The following is a 24271-nucleotide window of genomic DNA, read 5'->3' on the forward strand; positions in this document are numbered from 1 at the left end:
TGTTTTTGCTGTCAATAGACCTGGTTCACCTGGCAGGCTCCAACATTTTTGACGCTTAGGGTTATCATAAAGATCCATTTTTCATCGCCAGTGACGATGCGATGCAGAAAATCTCTTCTTTTCTGCCGTTCAAGAAGCATCTCACGTCACAAAACGTCCTCAATATCCCTCTCCTTCAATTAATGTGGCATCAAGTTACCTGCTTTCTGGACCACTCCCATCGCATGCAAATGTCTACCTACGGTTGATCCGTCAACATCCAACTCTTTAGTCATATTATCAAAAGTTCGATATGCGTCTTCATTATATAATTGTTTTAGTTGATTATCCTCGAATTTTTTCGGTGCACCTTCGCTCGGTCGATCTTTATCACTGACGTCGAGGCTGCCACTTGGGAAGCGTTTCAACCACTCTTTATAAGTTGTATTCGATGGAGGGTGATTAACGTAAATTTTGATCAATATACGTCACGTTTCAACTGCACTTTTTTTTAAAAGATAATCGTAAAGTAAGACTTCCGCAAAGTGTTGTTTTTCGGGGCGAATGTAGACATTTTTGACGTGTGATAAAAAAGGATCTTTCCGCTTCAAACGAATGCCGACTACTGCGATCGAGACCTCACACAAACACCTTCAAATCACCAGTATATTACTAGAGCGAACACAAAAATAGTATCAGCAGCGATACCTCTTTTACGAGGGCGGAAACTGATTCCCATACCCAATTTAGTTCGGGAACCCATTTTTAATAAGAATTTTTTGCATTGCATTCCATTATCTTTTTAGGCGGCCGAATGGGTTGGCGCGTGACTACCATTCGGAATTCACAGAGAGAACGAAGGTTCGAATCTGGGTGAAACACCAAAATTAAGAAATACACTTTACTAATAGCGGTCGCCCCTTGGCAGACAATGGCAAACCTCCGAGTGTATTTCTGCCATGAAAAAGCTTCTCATAAAAATATCTGCCGTTCGGAGTCGGCTTGAAACTCTAGGTCCCTCCATTTGTGGAACAACATCAAGACGCACACCACAAATAGGAGGAGGAGCTCGGCCAAACACCCAAAAGGGGTGTACGCGCCATTTATATATATTACTTCACATGCATTTGCTAAGGCTCTATATAGTAAGATTTTTACTTCCCAAAGCTCTAACGCCGCAAGTGTGAAAGCTCAGCATTACTTTTTGGCGATAACAGCAACTAAATGACTTTTTTGTTTTTAATACCCAGAAAATGTTATCAAAAACTAGGTTTTTTTTGTTTTTATATTCAAGTTAGAGGCATTGTTAAAGCTTAGTAGGATATCAACACAGTTATTGGTAAACATTCACAAATAGGATCACAAAATCTGCTTCAAACGAATATAATCAAACAAAGTTTACGAATTGGTCTCACAACGCTTGCAAATATCATCGCAAAAATGGCCACATCACAACACGCAAAAATACATGAAAATCACGATTATCACCCTAATGACGCAAATTCAATCACTCTGATAACTAATGGAAAGCATTTGCCACACCAACTTACATACCTGTTAACTTTTCATATTTTGCTTTCTCAAAAAAGAAAAAAAATTCTAAGTTATTCTTTATGATTTTGAAGAAAAAAACAAAATTTCATTGCTTCATTCATTGCCCAATCATTGAAATCACTCAGCATTAAACATGAAGTGTAAAATGTAGTCGAAAATAATTTGTGGTAGCTCTTAAATTACCAAAATAAGTCTGCACGCCTTGAAGTATGCACTGCATTTCTTACGTTTGTTTGTAGACACCCTATTGTGTTAGAAATCACGTCACTTAAGTGTCAAACTCACGCATGCCTTACTTATCCACACTTATGATTATGTATTTACGTATATAATACAAATTTTGTGTAGTGTAGTTCGTTTCACAATTAACAACACATATCCAGCTCTACTTAACTCTCATCACTTGCAATTAACAAATGCATTTCTCTCGATTTTCTCTCCACCTCTCCGGCTGCTGCCTAACAAACACACCGAAAACGTAAATAAAAAAAATGTATCTCATCCTCTACACCCTCCATCTCGCAATATTCGTACGCATTGCTTGTTCATTATGCTCAGGATCCAGTTACAAACCTGGTCCCGAGCATGCCATCTTCTCATCCGCCGCCTCCAATCCAACGCTTAACACACACACATACTATAACAGCAATGGCGGCTCATCAGCCTCCGCCACCGGTAGCAACTCATCACCAGGTGGCGGTATTAACAACATAAATAACGGTTATGCGGGTAAAGCTAGCAACAATGTGAACGCAAATTATGGCAATGGCCATGATGGCAGCGACAATGGCACGCCTGGCAATGGACAAAAGTTACGCCCGAACGGCGGTACCGGCGGCATCGATCCACACTATGTCTTCGGTGCGCCCCAATCGGTGCCGATCTTACCCAATTTGCCCATTTTCCCTTACAATTCACCCACACAAGCGCCCTCATTTCAACAATTTCCTCAACCTAATCATCCAGGTAGCGTGCTGAACCCCGGCTATCCAGCTGGCCTTCAACCGGTTAACCCCTACAGCCCATCGTTCGTGTTCGGTCAACAGCCATACTACTCGATGCCAGCCGGCACTGGTGGCCCGCCTGGCGGCAGCAATGGCATATTAGGTGGCAGTGGCGGTGGATTGGCGCCACCCAGCGGCTACTATGGCAACAGCAATGTGGGGTATCAGAATGCGAACATGTACAACAAACCGCCGCCGCAGTATCAGAATCAGAATCCGTACAATCGCCAGACGCAGGCACACCCCTCGGGCGCAGCGCATCGTGGAGGCGCCGCAGCAAGTTGGCAGACATTGACTATTGTTGCATGCGGTTATGCTTTGTTGACGGCGTTTGTGTCGCAAGGCTTGGCCTACGGACGCAGCACGTAATGTTGCATGACGTCCATGTGGCAAGATGTTATAGTGTTGTTATTATTGGTCAACGTTTATTAAGTGTTTAATGGGTTGCGAATTGTTTCGATTTTATTATGTGGTTCAATTTTGTTGCTGCTTTCTGGATTGTATACTAAATGCTGCTGTTCACTCCGTAATAATTTAAGGTAAAAAAATATTAAAAAATAAAAATAATTTGTTTATGAAAAAACTGCGTACAAGAAAAACAAAGGAAAAGGCTTAGAAGTGCGCAGAGAAGTGCCTGCATAACTGAGATGGAGATTTGGAGAAATTGCATATAAAAATTTTTCAAATGTTTACTGCAGTGAGTGTCACCAAATATTCGTGCAATTGATACTCTCTTCAATATTTGTACTTTTTCCTAAATATAAATAATTTTTTTTTTTTGTAAAAAACTGTGTTAAAGAAAATCAAAGGAAAAGGCTTAGAAGTGTGCAAAAAACTGCGTTTATCTCTGAAATGGAGATTTGGAGAAATTGCATATAAATATTTTTTAAATGATTACTACAGTGAGTGTTACTAAAAACCGTACAGTTGACAATCTCTTCAATGTTGGTACTTTTTTCTAAATATAAATAAATTTTTTATAAAAAAAATTGCGACACAGAAAAATTCTGTAAATATTATTCAAATGATTATTACAGTGGGTGCTTCAAACAATCGTACATTTTTTTTTTTTTTGTTTTTTTTGTTGGCTTTGAGGTTGGGTTAAAAATGCGTTCGCACTATAAGTAACCGTCGCTACTACGTGTGTGATGATTCGTACAGTTGATATTCTCTTCAACACTTTTTCTTCTTCTTTTCTTTTATTATAAATATTTAGTAGTTATAAGACTCTCGGTTAACAACTTGCGCAGATTCTCCACAGAACCAAACAATTTCGTGCATCAACTCTGTGGAGTAAAAGCTTGGCAAAAAACCTAATAACTTCTAAACCGTTGAAGATAGCTGCATCAAATTTAGCGGAATTTACTAAAAATTATAAAAAAACCATAAACTATAAAACTATATCAGTTGTAGAACTATTTGCACATAAACACAAATTCCGCAAATCCAAATCCGACATGCATGCCGCCGTAGCAGCTGGATTTTCCACATTTTCGTGGGTATCACTTGGAGACTTTATTCCGCGCGGGGGCTTAATTTCGAATTTTTGCATCTATAGCTCGAAAAACGTAGATGACACCCATAAGTTACAAGTCTAAGTAAGATCTGCTGAGCTCCACGTGCAAGATGACCAGATACTCAATAGCTTGAAGCCACTTCTAATTTGAGAAACAGACACCTTTTGCAGCCGCTTGCTTTGGCACAGATGCTGCGAACTTCGAGAGGCCTTTAAATTGCATATGTCAAAGTAGCCCCCCCTGAAGCTCCACCTCTCATTAGCTCTGACCATGACTCAGGTTACCAGGGTGTACTACATTGAGGAGAGAGTAAGAACTGGAGTTATAGATTGCTGATAGCTGCTAACTCAGATTTAAAACTTCCTTATACCCTTATGTTCCATACATGCCCAAAAAAATAAAAAAATTCATTTCGAAATTTTTGAGATTTTGTTGATTTTTGTAAGACTTAAAAAGTTCTCTCCCGAAGAACAAAAAAAATAAAAAAATTTATTTCGATTTTTGAGTGTTTGTTAATTTTTGTAAGACTTAAAAAGTCTCTAAGACTAAATCAAAGTCTCAAGACTTTGTAAGACTTAGAAAGTTCTCTCCCGAATAAAAAAAAAAAATGAAAAAATTTATTTCAATTTTTGAATTTTTGTTAATTTTTTTGTAAGACTTAAAAAGTCTCTAAGACTAAATCACAGTCTCAAGATTTCTATATTTTCTGCTAGAATTTGAATAGTTTTTATGCAATAAAAAGGTAAACTTCGAAATCATTGCAGATATTGTAAAAACTTAGGTGTATGATTTTCAGTGGCACTCACTGTATATTATTAAAAAGAAGTATTATGCATAGTTTCAATATTATACATATATTTCTAATCACAAAAAAACATATTTTCGGAAAACATATTTTGCAATTTTGCTAATTTTTTTTCAATTTTTTTTGTTGTTATATGCACAAAAATTTTAAACTAACAAAAAATTTACTAAAGTTGCTTTCCACAAAAATTTGAAACAGCTATGGGTTTTTGTGGCTGTCATTTGATATTTTTTTTATAATTTTTATAATTTTTTATTTTTTTTTTGGCAAAATCTTTCGCTGCGGAAAAATTTCAAATTTAGTTTCCAATTGAAAACTATGGAGTTTTTGTTGTATCATACTTGTGAGCTGGTGTCCGAAAACCAAAATCATTTTGGAACAAATAAGAATGCCAGAAAAGCCTTTAACGAGTAAAGCCCTTAACGTCTTCACCATTCACGAAAGCAGAAAAGCAAAAGCTTATTTATTTCTGAGCGTTAAATGACTACTAACTTAACTTCTACCTAAGATATAATTATTCTTCTTCTCTCTTAGCATGACAGTCCTAGGTGGAGTACTGCCATGACGGAGGCAGTTGTTGTTTTTGTATCAGTTACTGCCTCCGTCATCGTTGGGTTCGAGTATCAATCTGAGGTTGTTGTTGCGGTTTCGCGGAAATTAGCTTCGGGGAAGAGGTTGTTCGCCTCAAGACTTTAGTCTGTCGACGGACGGTGTTCCCTTGCTTTATTTGTTCCCTTGAAATTGAAATTTGAAAAGCTCGAGCCCAGGAGCACCAGGGGACTTGGTGGCTGCTAAAACACTCAGGTTAAAAAGCCCATTATATATAGAGCTCTGGATAGAATGTAGATAGTAAAGGAGGAAAGCCGAAAAGTATCACAGAAAGAAATACGAAAAAATAGAGGCAGAGATAGAAATAGTTAGTCCTGTGAGAATTTTCAAGATTCTTTGGCAAATCTGTAAATATTATCCAGTTTTAGAGAACGAATATTACTCATTCTCACGACATCGGAATCCAAAGCTATTAGCATTGCTTAGGCAAAGGCAGGACACTCACAGAGAAAAAGTGCTCAGTGCTACCCGCCTCCTCCAAGCATGGCAGGCATAGTGGGTCCTCAATGATTCCAATGGTGGTCATATGCTGACCCCACGGGTTGTGTCCTGTAATAATACCAACCATCAACCGAACGTCTTTCCTTCGAAGTTTAAGTAGGAAGATTGACAGTTTTCTGTTCGAACTTATCACAAAACACTTTGCAGTTCTGCAGCGTTCTGGACTGGACCATCGCTCTTTATGTGAATTGCTGATCCAATTCATGATTCCTGCGGAACTGATTCCGATTATTGGCTCTGGCCCTTGTGAGGGAACCGTTGATACACGGTTGGCCAATTCATCGCCAATTTCGTGTCCTTGAACACCGGAGTGTCCTGAGGTTTCTTACCTTACTCTCCACTGTGATTTTCCATGCCGACCAAGTCTCGAGTAAAGGTTAACAGCACCACCAGCGTGAAGGAAAATCAGGTAAATTGATAGTGAGAGGTTAGAAGCATAATTTCATTAGATCAGCTATCAAATTGCACATCACTACCCTTTTGAAGATATAATTATTGTATAGTAGTATTTTTCATGCAGTATTTCAAACACTAAAAACAAATTTAAGGGCATCTCTCAGTCTACTTTAAGGCCACAGTAGCCATAGCTACATATAAGCTATAAGTTTACGTTATTTAATAATTAACCGTAAATAAAATTGTTAATAAAAAAACTTAAGAAGAAATACCTCATAGGGCAAAGATTTTGGTATTTCGATAAATTGTGGAGATTTGTCAATACTCAAAGAGAGATGATTTGATGCATACGAGGAGTGGAGTATTATTTTCCATACACAGCCAGGCCATAATAAGACTTGAATGGACAGCAACGTTTCTGTTAATAATTCAGCTGCTGAATGATGATTTCGATGAATAATGATTTTTGTAGCGTATAAATGATAGCAGTCACTTCACTCATCTGAAAAGAATTTAATGAATATATTCTGAGTCTTCAAAAGCTTTCCTCTCTTTTTTTGTGATTTTTAAAGTAAATAATTTCAAGGGAAATTTAGCTCATAATCCCTTGGGTATAAAAATACGAAAAAATAGTTTTGCTCGTTGTGGATTTGCTCATTTTTTCAGATGGTTTTCTTTGATCCTTTATTTTTAACTGATTTTATTAGATTTACTCAATTTCACACGTGCTGCGGCTTCTATTTTTCTTGTTATTTTGTTGTTCGTTCGTTGGTGCGTGCGTATGTGCGCATTTAGCTAGTTTTGCATTTCTCCTTTTGACCACTTCACAAGCGAAAATTCAATTAAAAGGTACATTCATTCCTGATCGAATTCCAAATCGAATGTTTTTATGCTGTTTGTGTTTTGTGAAATTTCGAAATAAAAGACAGTTTTAGTGCTCTTTTTCCTCAACTGTTAAAGCGAGTTTGATACCACGCTTTAGAGTGATTGTAAAACTTTGTAAAATTATACAATTTTTTTTTTTTTTTTTTTTTGTGGAATGGTTCAAAATGCCTTCCGCCCTAACAACGACCGTTGTCTACAGAGTCGAGTCGTATGGCCAGTAAAACAATCTTCTCTCTACTTCTGGGGAGACATACTTCCAGGGACTGCTTTCTACATTAATTTGGGTGGGCCCAGAACAGCTTCTAGAAAGTACGTATTCTATTCACCCACGTTTTGGTGCACCGTATTTGTAGCCAACTTTCATATAGGCTCGTCTTCTTGTGCCTCTATCTGTGCGGCTTCACTTTGTTGCATTGAGTCGAGGTCTAGCTTTTTCTTCTGTAGTACGTCCCGATGTATCTCTGTACTGCATTCCTGTTACCCTCGCGTTCAGGCATTTTGTTGATTATGTTACGCGGGGCGTTGTCGTCAATCTGCTTTCTCAAAGTCGCTCTTTTCACGAGCCTATATCACAATTAGATGTGTGTTCAGCATCATCACTCGGCGCATCGCAGTATATGCACTTGGTATCGCTTACCTTGCCTATGTGATATAGGTACATCCGGAAGTATACGCGGCCCAAAAGGAACTAAGTTAAGAAGTAACTCACTTCCGCGAAGTTCCTTTGGGCCCATTTGTCTATTGGCGGAATGAGTTTCGCCGTCTATCCACCAGTCGATTCAGTGTCCCATCGGCTTTACCACTGCAGCATGGGTTGGCATCTCCGTTTCGCGACGCTAGTGATGTCGTATTTCTTCATAGAATCCGCATCTCTTCGTTTCACGGCCAAGAGGTCAACGGGTATCTCCCCGCTGATCACAAAGACTGCAGCGCCAGAGACACTGCGATAGGCTGAGGCAACTATGAGTGTCGCTGTTATATAATTTCAAAATGTGATAACTCAAGCGAAGCTATTAGAAAATATTCCGACGAAAATATCTTTTAAAAAGTATAATTTTTTTTATTACTATTTTGTTTTTTTTTTGTATTATTATTTAAAAAAAATTTTTTTTTTTTTTTGGATTTGCTAAAATGAACTCCATTACAGTTATGCACGCCCAATAATTTGGTAAAGGAGTATAGAAGATCTCTGTTGCATATTTGAAAGCCATTACCAGCTCCCTAAAAATATGTTTTCGCCACATACTCTCCAAATAATGAATATAAGAATTTTCCAAAAGCTTTGTGACTCAAAAGCCAGTTTATTATTTTAGAGGTGCACAGCATTTTGCAATATTTTGTAGCGAAAAACATGTATGACTAAGTCTTTAAGATATTTTATGGCAACAAAATAGTTCTGACTAAGTCTAATAATACAAGATGGCGCAAAATTAATCATCCTACAGCAAAAATTATAATTTTTGTATATGGTGTTGTACGTCTATCATATTTGGCACTTGGGAAATAAACAAGCAATAGAGCGCGTAAAAGTTCAAGTAAAGATTTCCGTCACTCGAAATTATTTTTTAATTTAGAAAAAAATGTATTAGGTTGAAGCGGGACACACTCAGGTTCATAGCCCATTGTGATGCCGCGTAAAAAAGTTACCCAAAATCAAAATAATAAATATTATGATTAATTTTGCGCCACCTTGTATTTATAGAAAAGTCTTCACAAGTACTTTTTTAGCCATTCAATAATGGATTTGAACGACGGTGGAAGAGCCGCAATGGCTATCTTGCATTACGACTCCTTTGAGCCACCTATGATTTATTTGAAAAATGCAGAAAAAAAGAAAAAATATAAACCTATTTTAATAGCGATTTTAAGTTTTTGAAAAATATTTTTTTTTAATTATTAATCAGTCATTCAATACTCGTGTAAAAGCACATCTGTGTAACGCATTTGATTCTGTAAAGCTAAAGCTTATTTTTCATATATTAAACGGTTTTTTAATTTTTCTGAATATTTATTGAAAATGACACAACGAACTGCGCACTAGTAAGTAAAGAAATTTTTTTTATTAACACAAATCAATTATGGAAATAAATTTAAAATTAATAGTATAAGCCAAATAGAAAAACAAAAACCATGAAAAACCACTTTGTATAGTAAAATTTAAAGCGAAACGAGTAAATAAATTAAATTGTATTTAATTAAAAATGCCAAATGATAAAAAAATAAACAAAAAGTAAAAGATGTGAAATAATTAATATAAAAATATATGCAATTCGGCAACCTTAACAGGAAAAGTTGTTTACGAATATGAAATAAAGTGACCCACAAAAACGTTGAACCGATGTAAGATATTAAACTATATGAAGTCTATCGAACTATTTAAACAAAGCAGCCACAAGGACATACATACATATGTATTAAAGAAAGTTTAAATAAAAAAAAAAAAACAAAAGAAAAACAAACAAAAAAATATAAAATACAGAAAGTAAATACAAAAGAAAACAGTTGTAATACGCCTGAAATTATGCAATATGCAGTATTTCAGTATTTCACATATATTTTCTCTAAGCTTTGTGTCTATTTAAAATTTTTAAAGGCTGTCAAATGAAAGCTAAATCCATCAGCCTGAACATGTATTTCGATTGTTAGTCTAATTCGCGTGGGATTATAAAATATTTAACTACCTTGGGTATCATATTAAAGCGCTGATAATCAGAAATCCGATATATAAAGATTTTTAATCAAATTCATAAATGGGCAAAGTGACCCGAAGTATGCAATTATTAATTGTGTGAAAGTTTTCATTTACGCGAAAAAGTGACTGGCATGCGAGATGCTTGATTAGACCGCAGAACTCGTTGAATGCCACTTACAGCATTTACCTATCATACGTTTTGTGCAAAATACCAATTTTAGTGAAGTAATTAAATAGAAATTGAGCAAGTGTTGTTAGAATTTAATTATAAATAGAAATTTCTTAAAGTTTGCCATGAACTATCCAAAAAAGAAACACACCATTTATGGCCATACAGCAAATTTTTAAATTAACTCCTAGCCGTGCTTTAACGAGTCTGACACGTAATGAAAATTTTGGCCCAAACATGAAGATGACGAGCCGCCAGGCTCGTGTATAGATCGTTGGGCCATACGTAAATATCACGAGTCGAAGTCGTAATTGAATGTTAGTTTCTATCTGTACGCCACCAGAGTTACTCACGAGTCCCATAACTGCACGGCAAGCAGTTAAAAAAAATTTAAAATGTTTCGTTTTGAAATTTTATCGTTTTAAAATTTTCTCAAGTTAAAATTTGTTTATTTTGAAATTTCTTCCTTTTAAGACCTTTTCCCTTTGAAATTTTTTCGTTTCGAAATTTTTTCGTTTTAAATTTTTTTCGTTTTAAAATTTTCTCAATTTAAAATTTGTTCATTTTGAAATTTTCTCCTTTTAAGACCTTTTTCGTTTGAAATTTTTTCGTTTCGAATTTTCGTTTAAAATTTTTTTCGTTTTAAAATTTTATCTTTAGAAAATTTTTCGCTTTGAAATTTTTTCGTTTTGAAACCTTTTCGTTTCGAAATGTTTTCCTTTTGAAAGCTCTTCGTATTGAAATTTTTGCGTTTTAAAATTTGAACTTTTTGATTTTTTTCGCTTTAAAGTTTTTTCTTATTAAAACTTTTTTCTTTTAAAATTTTTTCATTTGAAATTTTTCCCTTTTAAGATTTTTTCCCTTTGGAATTTTTTCCTTTTAAATTTTTCTTTTTTTGAAATTTTTTCTTTTGAAAATTTTTTGCTTTGAAATTGTTTCGTTTCGAAATTTTTTGAACACTCTTTATATTGAAATTTTTGCGTTTTAAAATTTTTACTTCTTGAATTTTTTTCTGTTTAAAGTTTTTACTTTTTAAAATCTTTTTCTTTTAAAGAACTGTTGGAAAATTTTTAGTTTTAAAATTTCTACAATACTTTTTGAAATTTTTTCGTTTTGAAATTTTTTCCTTCGAAATTTTTCGTTTTGAAACCGTTTTTTCTTTTGAAAAGTTTTCGCATTGAAAGTTTTGCGTTTTAAAACTTTTACTTTTTGAATTTTTTTCGCTTTAAAGTTTGTACTTTTTAATTTTTTTTTTTTAAGTTTCTTCGTTTTTCTACTTTTCTCCTGTTTAAAATTTTTTAGTTTTAAAATTTTTTCGTTTTGAAATTTTTTCCTTTCAAAATATTTTCCTTTTAAAATTTTTTTTGTTTTGAAATTTTTAGAAAAGTCTTCATATAGAAAGTTTCGCGTTTTAAATTTTTTCCTTTTTCGATTTTTTTCGTTTTAAAGTTTTTACTTTTTAAAACCTTTTTCAGTTGAAAACTCTTCGTATTGAAATTTTTTCGGTCTAAAATTTCACTTCTTGAAATTTTTTTGTTTTAAAATTTTTACTTTTTGAAAATTTTTCGGTTTACAATTTTTTCGTTTTAAAACTTTTTCGTTTCAAAACTTTTTCGTTTAAAGACTTTTAGCTTCGAAACTTTTTCATTTTAAGACTTGACGTTTTGAAATTTTTTGCTATATAAAATTTTTTCGTTTTAAAATTTGTTCTGTTTGAAACGTTTTCGGCTTAACATTTTTTTGTTGTAAAATTTTCACTTTTTGAAAATTTTCCAGTTTACAATTTGTTTCATTTTTACACTTTTAAAATTTGTTCGTTCTGAAACTTTTTCATCTTTTTTCGTTTCAAAACTTTTTCGTTTTCAAATTTTTAGCTTCGAAACTTTTTCGTTTTAAGACTTTTTCCTTTTGAAATTTTTTGCTATATAAAATTTTTTCGTTTTAAAATTTTTACTTTTTGAAATTTCTTCGTTTCGCTTTTCAAGCCAAAATAGAATGCAGAATAGGCGTAACTATATAAAAACTTTCGTTGTAAATTCTTTTCAAATTTACACTAAAAAGTGCACAGAAGTCTAAGCACAAATTTTAATGCAAAGATGCTCTAAAAAAACTCAAATGTTGGTATTTCATATTGAGCATTTACGGAATTCTGCATACTTTGCATATTTATAGGCGTAAAACAAACATAACTGTATTCAAAAATTTGTATAAACTGATAGTTATCTGAAAACTACAGCAGCGAGATAAAAGAGTAAAATAAGTTACAGTAAAATTAGTACCCCCTGTGGTGACTTTGAAACCCCTCAAACTGCATGGCAACATTGTAATCAAAAAATACAATAACAAAATCAAAAGTATTTTAAACACACAAAAATGTACATAAATTTCATAGCAAAAAACAAAAAAATACAAAAAAAAATTAAATATCCTATAAGAATTTTGTTGCAAGGTGTTGGCATTTAAAAGTTTTCTCGTACGATTTATAAAAACAAAAAACAAAAACAAGTACTCAAGCATCACGTGCGTGCATGCATATGTATAAGCCTAGGCATTTGTATGTATAACCGCGCTACATAGTAGGTAATCCAGCGTATGTTTGTCTAGTGCGAGTATATAGAATATAATTTTGTTCACCGCAAATATTTTTGTATGAAAGCTCGAAATAAAACTTATTTGACTATTTTTTCACGCAAGCAAAAATCATTTCCTTTTATTTTATGAAAGCTACAATTAAATAGAAAATTTAATTTATTATTGCAGTTCCGTCCGTTGCTACTCATTTGCACACACCGACACACACTCACACACGTATAATCACAAATCACAATTAATTATTATTAATAAAAAGCATAGAAGCGGAAACTGAAGCAAAAGCTGCCAACTATTCATAACAAATACAATCAAAAAATTAAATTAGTTAATTAATTAAATATCTAAATAATTTCCGTAAATGCTACTAACAGTTTTTTACAATACTTTACGCATAGCCATTCAAAATTCGCAACTAATAAAGCAATAAGGCAATAAGGCTACCAAGCACGCACACATGACGACTAATGTATGCTTGTATGTGTGTTAGCATAGCAGTAATGCAGTTATATTTACTAAACCTTTGGCCATTTAGTGTTGAACCTGGCATTTTATGGCATTCATAATACGAGAATTGTGTTCATTTTAATCCCAACTAACCCATAGTGTCAATGACAAGTACTAACAACAAAAACAATGAAGTAATAAAGTAATAAATAATAATTGTAAATAGGCGCATTCGATTAGGAATAACATTTGATTTTATTTTTTTTTGTTAAGATTTATGTATTTAAAAAATTAAATACACAACTAAAGACTTATAATATTTAGCGAACTTGAAAAGTTATTTGATATTAAAAAAAAAAAATTGCAAATAAGAATATAATAAAAAAAACTAAAAATAAAGAAATATTGAAAAAAACGAAATTCAACAAAATCATACCCAAAATTAACGAAATTTAGCGTCAAGTGTTTTATTAGCGCAATGGCTTTAATTAGTGAATACAACAACATGCATAAAAGTACGATTAGGAAAAAATGTTCAATGGAATTTTCAAACTATGCTTAAGAACTCTTCATTATTAATGCATACGTACACCCATCTACTTAGTAGTTTAGCCAATTTAATTTACAATAGAAAGTATAATAAACATTTGATTCACAACTAAAATGTGATGAGATTTGAGAGACAACAAACGTGAAATTAGAGTTCGCAAAACCCCAACGCTGCGCCTCCTTAATCTCTTTATCATCATTTTAATTTAAAAGTGCTTAATTCACTTCAATTACAAATTTAAACATAGAGCACTTTGCTTTTAAATCATTTTCTATTATATCTACGTTGGGTCCTTGAAGAAATTGTAAAGAAAGTAAACGAAAGATGGCGTAATGAAGCCACCTGCAAAATCGCCCGTCAACTGTGACCGACTCTAAATGGTAAACGCACAGAATCTCTGCTAAACCAAAATAAACACAGTCTTAGCACTCTGATTCAGTCATAACGGGGCACTGCCTAATAGGTAGTCACGTCCAAAGTATGGGTGTGCAAACACATGACTTCTGTAGAAGCTGTCTAGATGAGGACGACGAAGTGACCATCTCGCATCTACTGTGCCTCTCGCCTGCTCTATCCAGACGCATGTTTATTATTCTAGGTAAACAATTTTTTAATGAGTTGGAAGATCTCAGTTCTGCAGAAATCTGATATACCTATTCTAAAATTTTTGAAAAGCACGCACTAGTTTTAGGAGAGATAGGGACAAGCTCCCCACACGGCCTCACAATGGGCTATGAGCCTGAGTGTGTCCCACAGGACAACCGCTTCAATCTAACCTAACCTAAGCCCGCAAAAATGGCTTCTGTAAATAAACACAACAAAATTTGTCATATTTTCTAGCCATCTATGTATCCACAATATCCGCTTAATGCCCACCACGACTCCTCTTGCAATACAAAAGGCTCATATCAAAATTGTCCAAGACTTTTTGGCTTAGTTTGGGCTGCATATAATTTATAAAGTGTGTGATTTCGTTCTTCAGTTGTGTAATTGTTTCACGCTTATTGATATAGACCATACTTTGCGCGTATCACCAAGGAATACGTAAGATGATGCATTCTGGGAACTTCATTCAGAATAGAACCATTATTTCATCTGCTATGTGGCACCGTCTTGTTTATTATCGCAGTTCATGTCAACTGCTTCAGGTAATAAAAAGTAGCTATTAATTTAAAAGCTCATGCAGCGCATTGTTCTATCGACTGCGATATTCGCCGTTGCAAGGGTGCAAAGGTCCAAGTATCTTGAGTTCCGCAGAATCTTGAGTTCCACATTTTCTGTGACTAGACCACCAAAACTTTGTTTCAAAAAACTGATAGCTTATCCCTTTGTCCATTGTATTTGGACAGAGCTCGAATCACTCAGTGTCATATTACATAAGAGGCACTATTAATATTTTTTAATGATATTTTACTTAATTCGCCTACTTTAGTTATCTAAACTCTGCATTAAAGACAAAATATAGAGTTCGTAAACTCTCCTTAAGAAATACTTGGTATCACTATGAATAAATTTCTGGTTTATGAGCGATCTACACAGTCAGCCAAGTCCAGCCGATCCTAATCTTACTTCATTCGAAAGTATGAACCTTCCAAATAATCGAACAATATGGCATCGCTCACTGTTTCTAATTTCTGACGCTATCTCACGGTTTTCTCGACCAATATTAGACTTGATAACTTCAAGTCAGAATCATTTCTGAGCTATAAAAAAAATCTTTACTGACATCAATTTTTAATTGGAAAAATTTTAAATAGAGATTAACAAAGGATCACCGCCTCGCTGAAACCAAAAATTCTTCAAACAAAAGTCAATTTCAGCTAACAATAATTCAAAAGTTATGGTTTTGTAACCCAAATTACTTCTCTAGCAACATTTTGAAAAAGGTTTATAAAAGCAACATTCCGAAACCGCACCAGACTTTCTCTCCCTGTCTCTATCATGCAGCAGACACATCACCCTCTTGACTATTAAATACAGGCTTCTCGATCACCATAAAAGGCTCGAAAAAAAATATACAATATTTCGTTCGAAATTTCTTAAAAAAAAACGACCAGTTTCATTGGCATAACTTGCACATTGGAATAATTGAATAATTCAAAAATTTTTCCATGCCTTAAGCGATCCATGGCTTTTGATACTGCAGTTTTAGTACCACTTTTTGTGAGTGCGGAAAAGTTGTCAGTCTCAGAATATTATCTGCGTTAAAAAAAAAAATAACAGCAGGTGTCACTATTATCAAAGGTCTACGGGTGGCCGCCGTAGCCGAATGGGTTGGTGCGTGACTACCATTCGGAATTCACACAGAGAATGTCGGCTCGAATCTCGGTGAAGCACCAAACTTAATAAAAACATTTTTCTAATAGCGGTCGCCCCTCGGCAGGCTATGACAAACCTCCGAGTGTATTTCTGCCATGAAAAAGCTGCTCATAAAAAATATCTGCCGTTCGGAGTCGGTTTGAAACTGTAGGTCGCTCCAATTAATTACAACGAAAAATATGTAAGGGAATATTAAAATGAATTTTATTGAGCAGATACGGAGAATCTATTAAGCCCGCATAAATATCAAAGACGAAACACATCAACATAGGGGGCAAGTACAACAATTTGAGAGTATAGAGATCAGAAAACGAAGACGAGTAAAGCCCAATATTGCGAACGATTCAGAAACAATACAAATATTGTGAGTCAAATACACACCCAAGAGATGTAGTAAGCTGTTGGAAAAAAATCAAAAACTTTCGCATAATTTTGAGAAATACACGATTACGATCACTCGAACTACGTAAGTTATTCAATTCATGCTGGAGAGTGAATGAATCTTCTGGATATTTAATTTCGTAATAGATCTTCCGATCATTCGCTTATAGAAGAAAATTACACTTGGAAAAACAGGAGGAAATTTCGTTAATCGAGAGAACAAATGTGACGGACCTTGTACACTATCTTGGAGGATACCAGAGGAAGCAAAAAACCAATAAGGCGTTATATTATACCATACAGTCCAAGAACGCAGTGCCTATTATTAACATAGGAATGTACCCATTTTAGAAATTTTGAGAGAAAGCCGACACCCTCAAGTTTAGCTACCAATATTGGTTGAGATACCCTATCAAAAGACTGTGCGTTCATTGGGAAAGCTCTTTGGAATGTAACCAAACATCCCTCCGTAAAGGCAGCTAAATCAGTTAAGGAAAGTCTGCCCGGAACAAACCCATTTTGATTTAGATATAACAAATATTCAACTGCAAAGTATATTTTGCCTTTTACTATACCCTTAAACAGCTTAGAAACTGTGGTTAATTTGAAAATTGGCATATAATTCTCAACATCAGTTTTATTGCCACTTTTAAAGGCAGTCGTAATAAAAGCCAATTTCCAGTCATCAAGAAAGACTCCAGCAGAAAGTGGCTTGTGGAAAATGTGTTTCAAAGGCGTAATCAAAGCAGGATAACTTTTCGTTAGAACTACCGATAGGTCATCAACATATGACTTATATGGTTTAGGGGTAGTCAAAGGCCCGAAAAATTGATGATTTTCAATAATTTCGTTTCCTAATCAATTGCTTTATTTTACAATACAAAAATAAAAACATAGCATTAATACAACATGTTTCGACTTGACTTTAGCAAAATTTCAAAAAAAAAAAAAATAATAATAATGATACTTGTAAAAGTTATCGCAGTTTGTGTAGAGCCTGTTTTTCCTGAAGTCCCTTGCGGGGATCATCACAAGTCGTTGGATCAATCGGATAAGAGAAATTAGTTTTATTAACAGACAATCTTGTGCCTGATCAAAGCTTTTTTTCCAAAATTGACAATATGGCGGCCTGAGGAAATATTTTCAAGATTTTCGAGAAAAAAAAACGACAATTAATTTTTTGAAAAAATTCGAAATTTTGGAAAAAAAAAATCCTTCGGTTAGGCACGAGTTTTTTATGTTTTTCAAAAGCAGTATAAATTTTACATAAATCTACCAAGCGGTATCTGCCAGTGATCACCAGTTCAAAAAACATAGTTGTAGTGGGAAAAACGCATTTAATGTTTTGCTGGAACGCTCCGGTGCGCCCGAGCGCCTTTTGTTAATTGGAGAATAACTCGAAAAGTATTTGTCGGATTCACTTCAAATTTTCACACAACATTTCGAAGATATTGTACTTTAAGAAAATGCAAAACAAAAAACGAATTTTTTGAAAATTCTGACTACCTCTATACCCTTATACCAACAATGACATCCTCGTCAGTGAAATTTAATTTCCTGAAGTTGATGAACGTATTTAAATTAAACAGGAAATTTTCGTGGGCAAAGTCAAAATCAGTATTACCTGAAATCAGGTCTGAATTCAAATACCAAAATTTAGCAGAAAGGTTAACAGCACACATCCAAGGTGGAATTAGCTGGGATCCCTATAAGATGATATTCTGATATTTATAATTATCATACCGAGTCTTGTGAGACCGGTCGTTTATTCAGAACCATGACTATAGTACTTGTAAAAACTTTCAATTTCTGCTCAATGACATTTTTTATGAGCCTTGAACATAATTAAAGTTTTAATTTGCTATTTCAAGTGCGCTTCATAACTTTCGAGAACTAATAAAATATTTTTTTTCTTTTAAGAAAAATATGAATATTTATTTTATTAGTAGATATTTTGTTGCATTAGTCAAATATAATCGCTTTATAAAAGTTCACAAAAAGAGGTGGTCTGTAAAGTCGGTTTACTGACGATAGTTTAACGTGACAACGTCATAAGAAAATACTGATGTAATGGTTGCAATTTTCAAAACAAAATTTTAATTTTATTTGTTTGATAGATATTTTGTATAGATATAGAGAAGAAGGTAAATGGAATCGCAATGGAATTGATCAAGTTACAATACATTTACACAAACGTGAAAAATGACGAAACATTTATCAAATTCATGAAAGATATGTTCAATTTCTACTGTGCATCAGACGTTAATAAGTCAACAACACATAGAGGCAACATTATGGATTTGCCTTTTTTAAGACACTTTACACTCGAAACACTCCCTTTCATTTCCTACTTTTCCTATCATCTCCTATTCTCAACAGAGAAATGGTTCATTACCATGCACACAGGAAGAAGGCATATGCTAATACAAATATGTGAATTTATATACATATGCGCATATAATTACATACATATATATGCTCACCCAGATGTCGAACGTTGCCGAACGCGGGGGCCGATTGTGCTCTTTGCCGTTCGTTCGCGCTCTCGCTTGCAGTTCATGCAAGGTAACGACCATGAGCAAGATAACGACACATTTTTTCGTGCGTGCAGCCGGCTAAATCGAATTATAAGACTTTATCACGTCAAAATGTTTACTATTTTCAATGAAGCAAGAAAGTCTTCTCTAATTAAAATTAAATAAGTTAAATTAAAGTGCTTTATTACTTTTGCGATACTTCACTTTAAAGCAATACCTATTTAGTACAAACTTTAAAAAAAAATAAATAATTGGCGCGTACACTTCTGTTAGGTGTTTGGCCGAGCTCCTCCTCCGATTTGTGGTGTGCGTCTTGATGTTGTTCCACAAATGGAGGGACCTACAGTTTCAAGCCGACTCCGAACGGCAGATATATATTTTTATGAGGAGCTTTTTCATGGCAGAATTACACTCGGAGGTTTGCCATTTCCTGCCGAGGGGCGACCGCTATTAGAAAAATGTTTTTATTACTTTTGCTTTCACCGAGATTCGAACCAACGACCTCTCTGTGAATTCTGAATGGTAATCACGCACCAACCCATTCGGCTACTTTATAAAAAAATATCTCAACTTACTCGCTTGCCTCACGAACAAAAAACTTACCATTAGAACTTCACAGAAAACAGTTAAGGGTACTTTAACGCTTTTCACTCGAGCGCCGCCGATACAGCGCCAGGCCGATTTCAAGTGTGCACTCGAGCAGCGGACTTCAGCTTTGGCTCTGACCGTCTGGAGTTAGGCTGGAAGTTTCGTATTACTGTGATACATGTTCTGGTAATTCAAGGATGCATCTTGGCTATTGTTTCACTAATATCACACCAAAACTAATTACAGAATGTAGTGTTTATCAAAGTCTGTTGTTTTTGATATATAAATGAATAAACTCGGGAAATTTTAATATTTTTTTAAAGTGCCTGCAAAAAAACACTTTCCAATGTTGCTTACAAACGAGTATATAAAAAATTCAACCGACATGAAAAATGAAGGCGGTAGGGTCTGAAAGGGTTAAAGCAAATTTAACTAATTTATGGGTAAAAACTGAAGAGTTTCGGCATTTCCAAATGTTGATGAAAAATTACACTCTTGAAGTTCCATGACCGAAAAATGTAAGACTTTGTAACTCAGCCATTTCACGGTTTACTTCAAATCTCACCACATTTTATCAATTAATTTTTAATTGCATTTAGTAATAATTTTATAAACTCTTTACATCCTTTGTAGTATTAGTGTATATTTGTGTTATTTCTTATTTGTTTATTTCTCATTCATTTTGTTGTTGCTAATTAGTAATTTTACTTTCATTCTGTTTTTTGTCTTTTCGGTATTAACGCTTTTGTGCTTAAATCTATACTCAACTACGCTGCGCTCTGCTGCTATGGTGAATCTGTGCTAAAAATTAAACTATTAAAAACCGTTACGCAAACCGTTGTATCAAAACAAAATTGCTTTTTTTTACACAACTCGCCAATGTATGAAATGTATTGAATGTACCGAGACACTTTGTATTCACCACCGCATACACACCACACCACACATCTTCACATTCATTTCCACCCAAATATGTCAACCTATGAAAATACGCCTGCGCATAGTAAGCACCGGCACAACACACAACTCGTACAATCCAAGCGCTCCGATTCCCGATATGAGCGACGCGCATAATGGCGCTGGTGGTGGTGGTGGTGGTTATAGTGGTGGCGGCTCTGGCGGGCACAGTCTTTATCCCACATTGCCAAACAGCCCACCAGCTGGTGGTCACAATCCCTATGGCGGCTATCAGCCACAACCTGGCGGATATCAACCACCAGCTGGAGGTTACCAGCCCGGCGGCTATCAACCTGGTGGCTATCAGCCTGGTGGCTACAATCCCAATGCAGGCGGTGGTGGTTATGTGCCAAATGCGCCCGGTTATGGTGGCGGCAGCGGCGGTAATGTGCCGCAGAAACCCAAAGACAAGGAAGGCGGCGGTTTCCTTTCGAATTTCTTCTCCAATCCAGCGGTGAGTCAAGCTGTGAGCGGCATTATTGCCGGCCAAATAGCCAAAACCTTGCAAGGCGGCGGCGCCGGCGGTGGTGGTGGTAGTGCTAGTGGTGGCACCAACGGCGGCTATCAACCAAGCGGTGGCTACACGCCCAGTGGTGGTTATGGTGGTGGCAGCTCATCAGGTTCCGGCAGTGGCTCATCAGGCAGCAACATACTCGGCGGTCTGCTAGGATCTGTGTTGGGCGGCGGTGGTTCCAGCGGCAGCAGCAGCGGCGGTAGTGGCAGTGCTAGTAATTTTCTGGGCAGCTTGCTTAGTGGTGGTGGTGGTGGCAGCAGCGGTGGTAGTAGTGGTAGCGGCGGTGCTGGCAGCTTTTTGGGCAGCCTACTGGGAGGTGGTGGTAGCAGCGCCAATCGTGGCAGCGGCGGTGGCAGCAATCCACTCAATGAAATTCTGGGCTCTCGTAACTTTGGTGGCCTTTTCAGTGAGAATCCATCGTCGAGTTCCTCTGGATCTGCATCCAGTTCTTCGGGTGCCAAAAGCTATCCCACTCAGCCATCAATGAGCCAGAACTACTATGGCTAATTGCAAAGAGTTGGCAAATTATTTCATATCAAACTTTGAGCAAATTTATTTTCAATTTTTAATTTTCTTATAAAAAGCACAAATTTATTTTACTTCTCACCAAAAAATATACTCCTACTTTAGCTGCGTAAAAATTAAGCAAGAAATAATGAAAAGAACGAGAGTTAAATGCCGCAGGAACAAACTGATTTTACTATAAAATAATAAAAAATGATAATCAAAAATTTAAGCGTTGCGAGACTATGCGAAATAAGTAATTGTAAAATAAGGCAGCATAAAAAATGTTAACGAAATGTCATTTTCGTGTATGTATGTGGAAAATTAACAAAAACTATCCATACAAATATTGGATAACTGAGCGGAAAGTAAATACAATAAAATCAAACGCAAAACGTAGTTGGTAAAAGAATTTTTATTTTTCTGCGATATTATTTGGAAGCAGCTGGAATTACTCGCAAAAACGCAAAACAATGAATACAACAATAATTTTATCAATCAATTAGTGTAATAATATGTAGGAAATGTACATACGAAAATGCGAAAAAAGAAAATTACTTTATAGAAAAAATCATTTGAAATGTAACAAATTTTTATTTTAATAAATCCGATACGAATATAAACGTAATTTATGAGAAGAACTGGTTGTCGAAGGAGTTTTGGAATGTAAATAGCGGAAATCAATTAAATAAACGAAATTATAAGATATATACATATTTAATTTACTACAGCTGTGTTTTCTTTTTCACTATGCACAGGAAATTTGGGGAAAAGTAAGTATTTTTGTGTTTTGGCTTATAGTGGAAGTGAAGAAAATATTTTAATTATTTATTTTTTAAATTTATATGAAAGATAATTATAGATGATTGTAGGCATCTTCTATTCGCCACTTCTCTGTTCTCTATCTGTGGGCCCGTTTCTCAAAACCTGCTTGAGATGGGCGAGGCCATAGGGTAATAGAATACGAAAGCTTTAATGCATTCACAAGTTGTGAGCTCAGAGGATAGCCTCATAAGAGAAGTTTTTCCAAATTTGGAGCAAACCCTCAGCAACGAAGGACGGTTGGTAGTAGTAGTAGTATTTATTCCAAATTAAGAAAAAACATATTTACAATAATTTAACGAAAATGGCATGAGCCGTCTGGCGATTTATTTTTCGTGCGAAACAATTATTCGGTTTACGGTTTTTAACCAGTTAAACTATTTTATTAGGTAATCTCTAGAGGCATATTTAATGAAACGCAAAAATTTATCACAATGATCATTTTCCCCATTGAGAATCTCAATCAGTTGTGAGTCATTTAAGGTAAATTTTCCGAAAAAGGCTTTTCTACATTCTCTTAATATTGGGCAGCGCGCCAGGAAATGTGATATGTTTTCAAGCTCGCACAAATTACACATTGAGGGAGTGTTATTTTCTGTGTCAAATCTGTTGTTATTTAAAGTTACCATGTCACTTCTAGCACTCATTATCCACATGCTTGATTCTACATCATATTTTTTAAAATAAAGCAGACCTTTTGACCAATCTAATTCCTTATAAAGAGGTTTTCAATTGGCGTGGGTCGATTTTGGCGCCCTGTGGCAGCCATTTTGTTTTATTGACATCTGTCAAATCTTTTGTTTATTATTCAGTTGTTTATGCCAAATCATCATGGCAAGTTACGCGATTGAACAGCACGTTCAAATGATAAAACTTTATTATCAAAATGAGTGTTCATTAACGCAAACGTTGTGCGCATTGCGCCCATTTTTCGGTAGACGTGGTGGCCTTTCAAAGTCGACTCTTCAACGATTGGTGGCCAAATTTGAGACGACCGGGTCAGTAAACATTCAGCCAACACCCGTACGTTCAAGGAACGCAAGATCAGCCGAGAACATTGCCGCCGTCCGTGAAAGTGTACAGCAGAACCCGAGGCAGTCTATTCCTCGCCGTGCACAAGAACTTGGCCTTTCGCAGACTTCAACTTGGCGAATTTTGCGTCGGGACTTGGGCATACACCCGTACAAGATCCAACTGACCCAGAAGCTCGAAGTTTATGACCATAGACAACGTCGTTTCTTCGCTGACTGGGCTGCGAATCGTTTGGAAGAGAACCCCAGTTTTGGGCGAAAAATCATCTTTAGTGAAGAGGCGCATTTTGGGATGAATGGCTGTGTTAACAAACAAAATTGCAGTATATGGGACCACACCAATCCACACGAGGTTCACCAGGTGATAATGCATCCTCAAAAAGTTACCGTTTGGTGTGGATTTTGGGCCGGCGACGTCATTGGTCCGTACTTTTTTGAAAACGACGTTGGTGAGGCGGTCACCGTCAACAGCGAGCGCTACACAACGATGATAACCAATTTCTTATGGCCCATATTGAACCATATGGACCTAGACGACATGTGGTTCCAGTAGGACGGCGCTACGTGCCACACAGCAAACGCCACGACTGACATTCTGCATCTCTACCCGCCCTTATTGAAAAACCCTTTATATACTAATTGTAAAGGTCGGTTAAGTTTCAAGGGCCGGTGTTGATATTGAATAAAATACACGTTTTTAAGAAATTATTGTCATTTCTCTTTATTATGATAATACTGGTATGGCTCAATTACACATGGAACAAAATATCGGCCAAATGGCCTCGGCGGCACATCTCCATCCGATGGTCCAAATTTTCGATTACGCTGAGGCATAATTGAGGTTCTATGCCGTTAATGTGCCGAATTATCTCATCCTTTAGCTCTTGAATTGTTGCTGGCTTATCGACGTACACCTTTTCT

At 35.5% G+C, this 24271-nt stretch overlaps 1 protein-coding gene across 2 annotated transcripts in view; it reads left to right on the forward strand.

Moving 5' to 3' along the window:
• LOC128856989 (uncharacterized) overlaps positions 1 to 22222 on the forward strand; it is a 165941-nt gene extending 143719 nt beyond the window's left edge. For both annotated transcript variants that reach the window (XM_054092470.1, XM_054092471.1), the window contains one exon: positions 20527 to 22222. In XM_054092470.1, coding sequence (XP_053948445.1) covers positions 20527 to 21500 — 974 coding nt within the window. In that variant the 3' untranslated portion in view covers positions 21501 to 22222. The remainder of the gene's footprint in view (positions 1 to 20526) is intronic.
• Positions 22223 to 24271: the final 2049 nt, after the last annotated feature.

The sequence above is a fragment of the Anastrepha ludens genome, chromosome 3 (assembly GCF_028408465.1).
Source record: "Anastrepha ludens isolate Willacy chromosome 3, idAnaLude1.1, whole genome shotgun sequence".
NCBI lineage: Eukaryota > Metazoa > Arthropoda > Insecta > Diptera > Tephritidae > Anastrepha > Anastrepha ludens.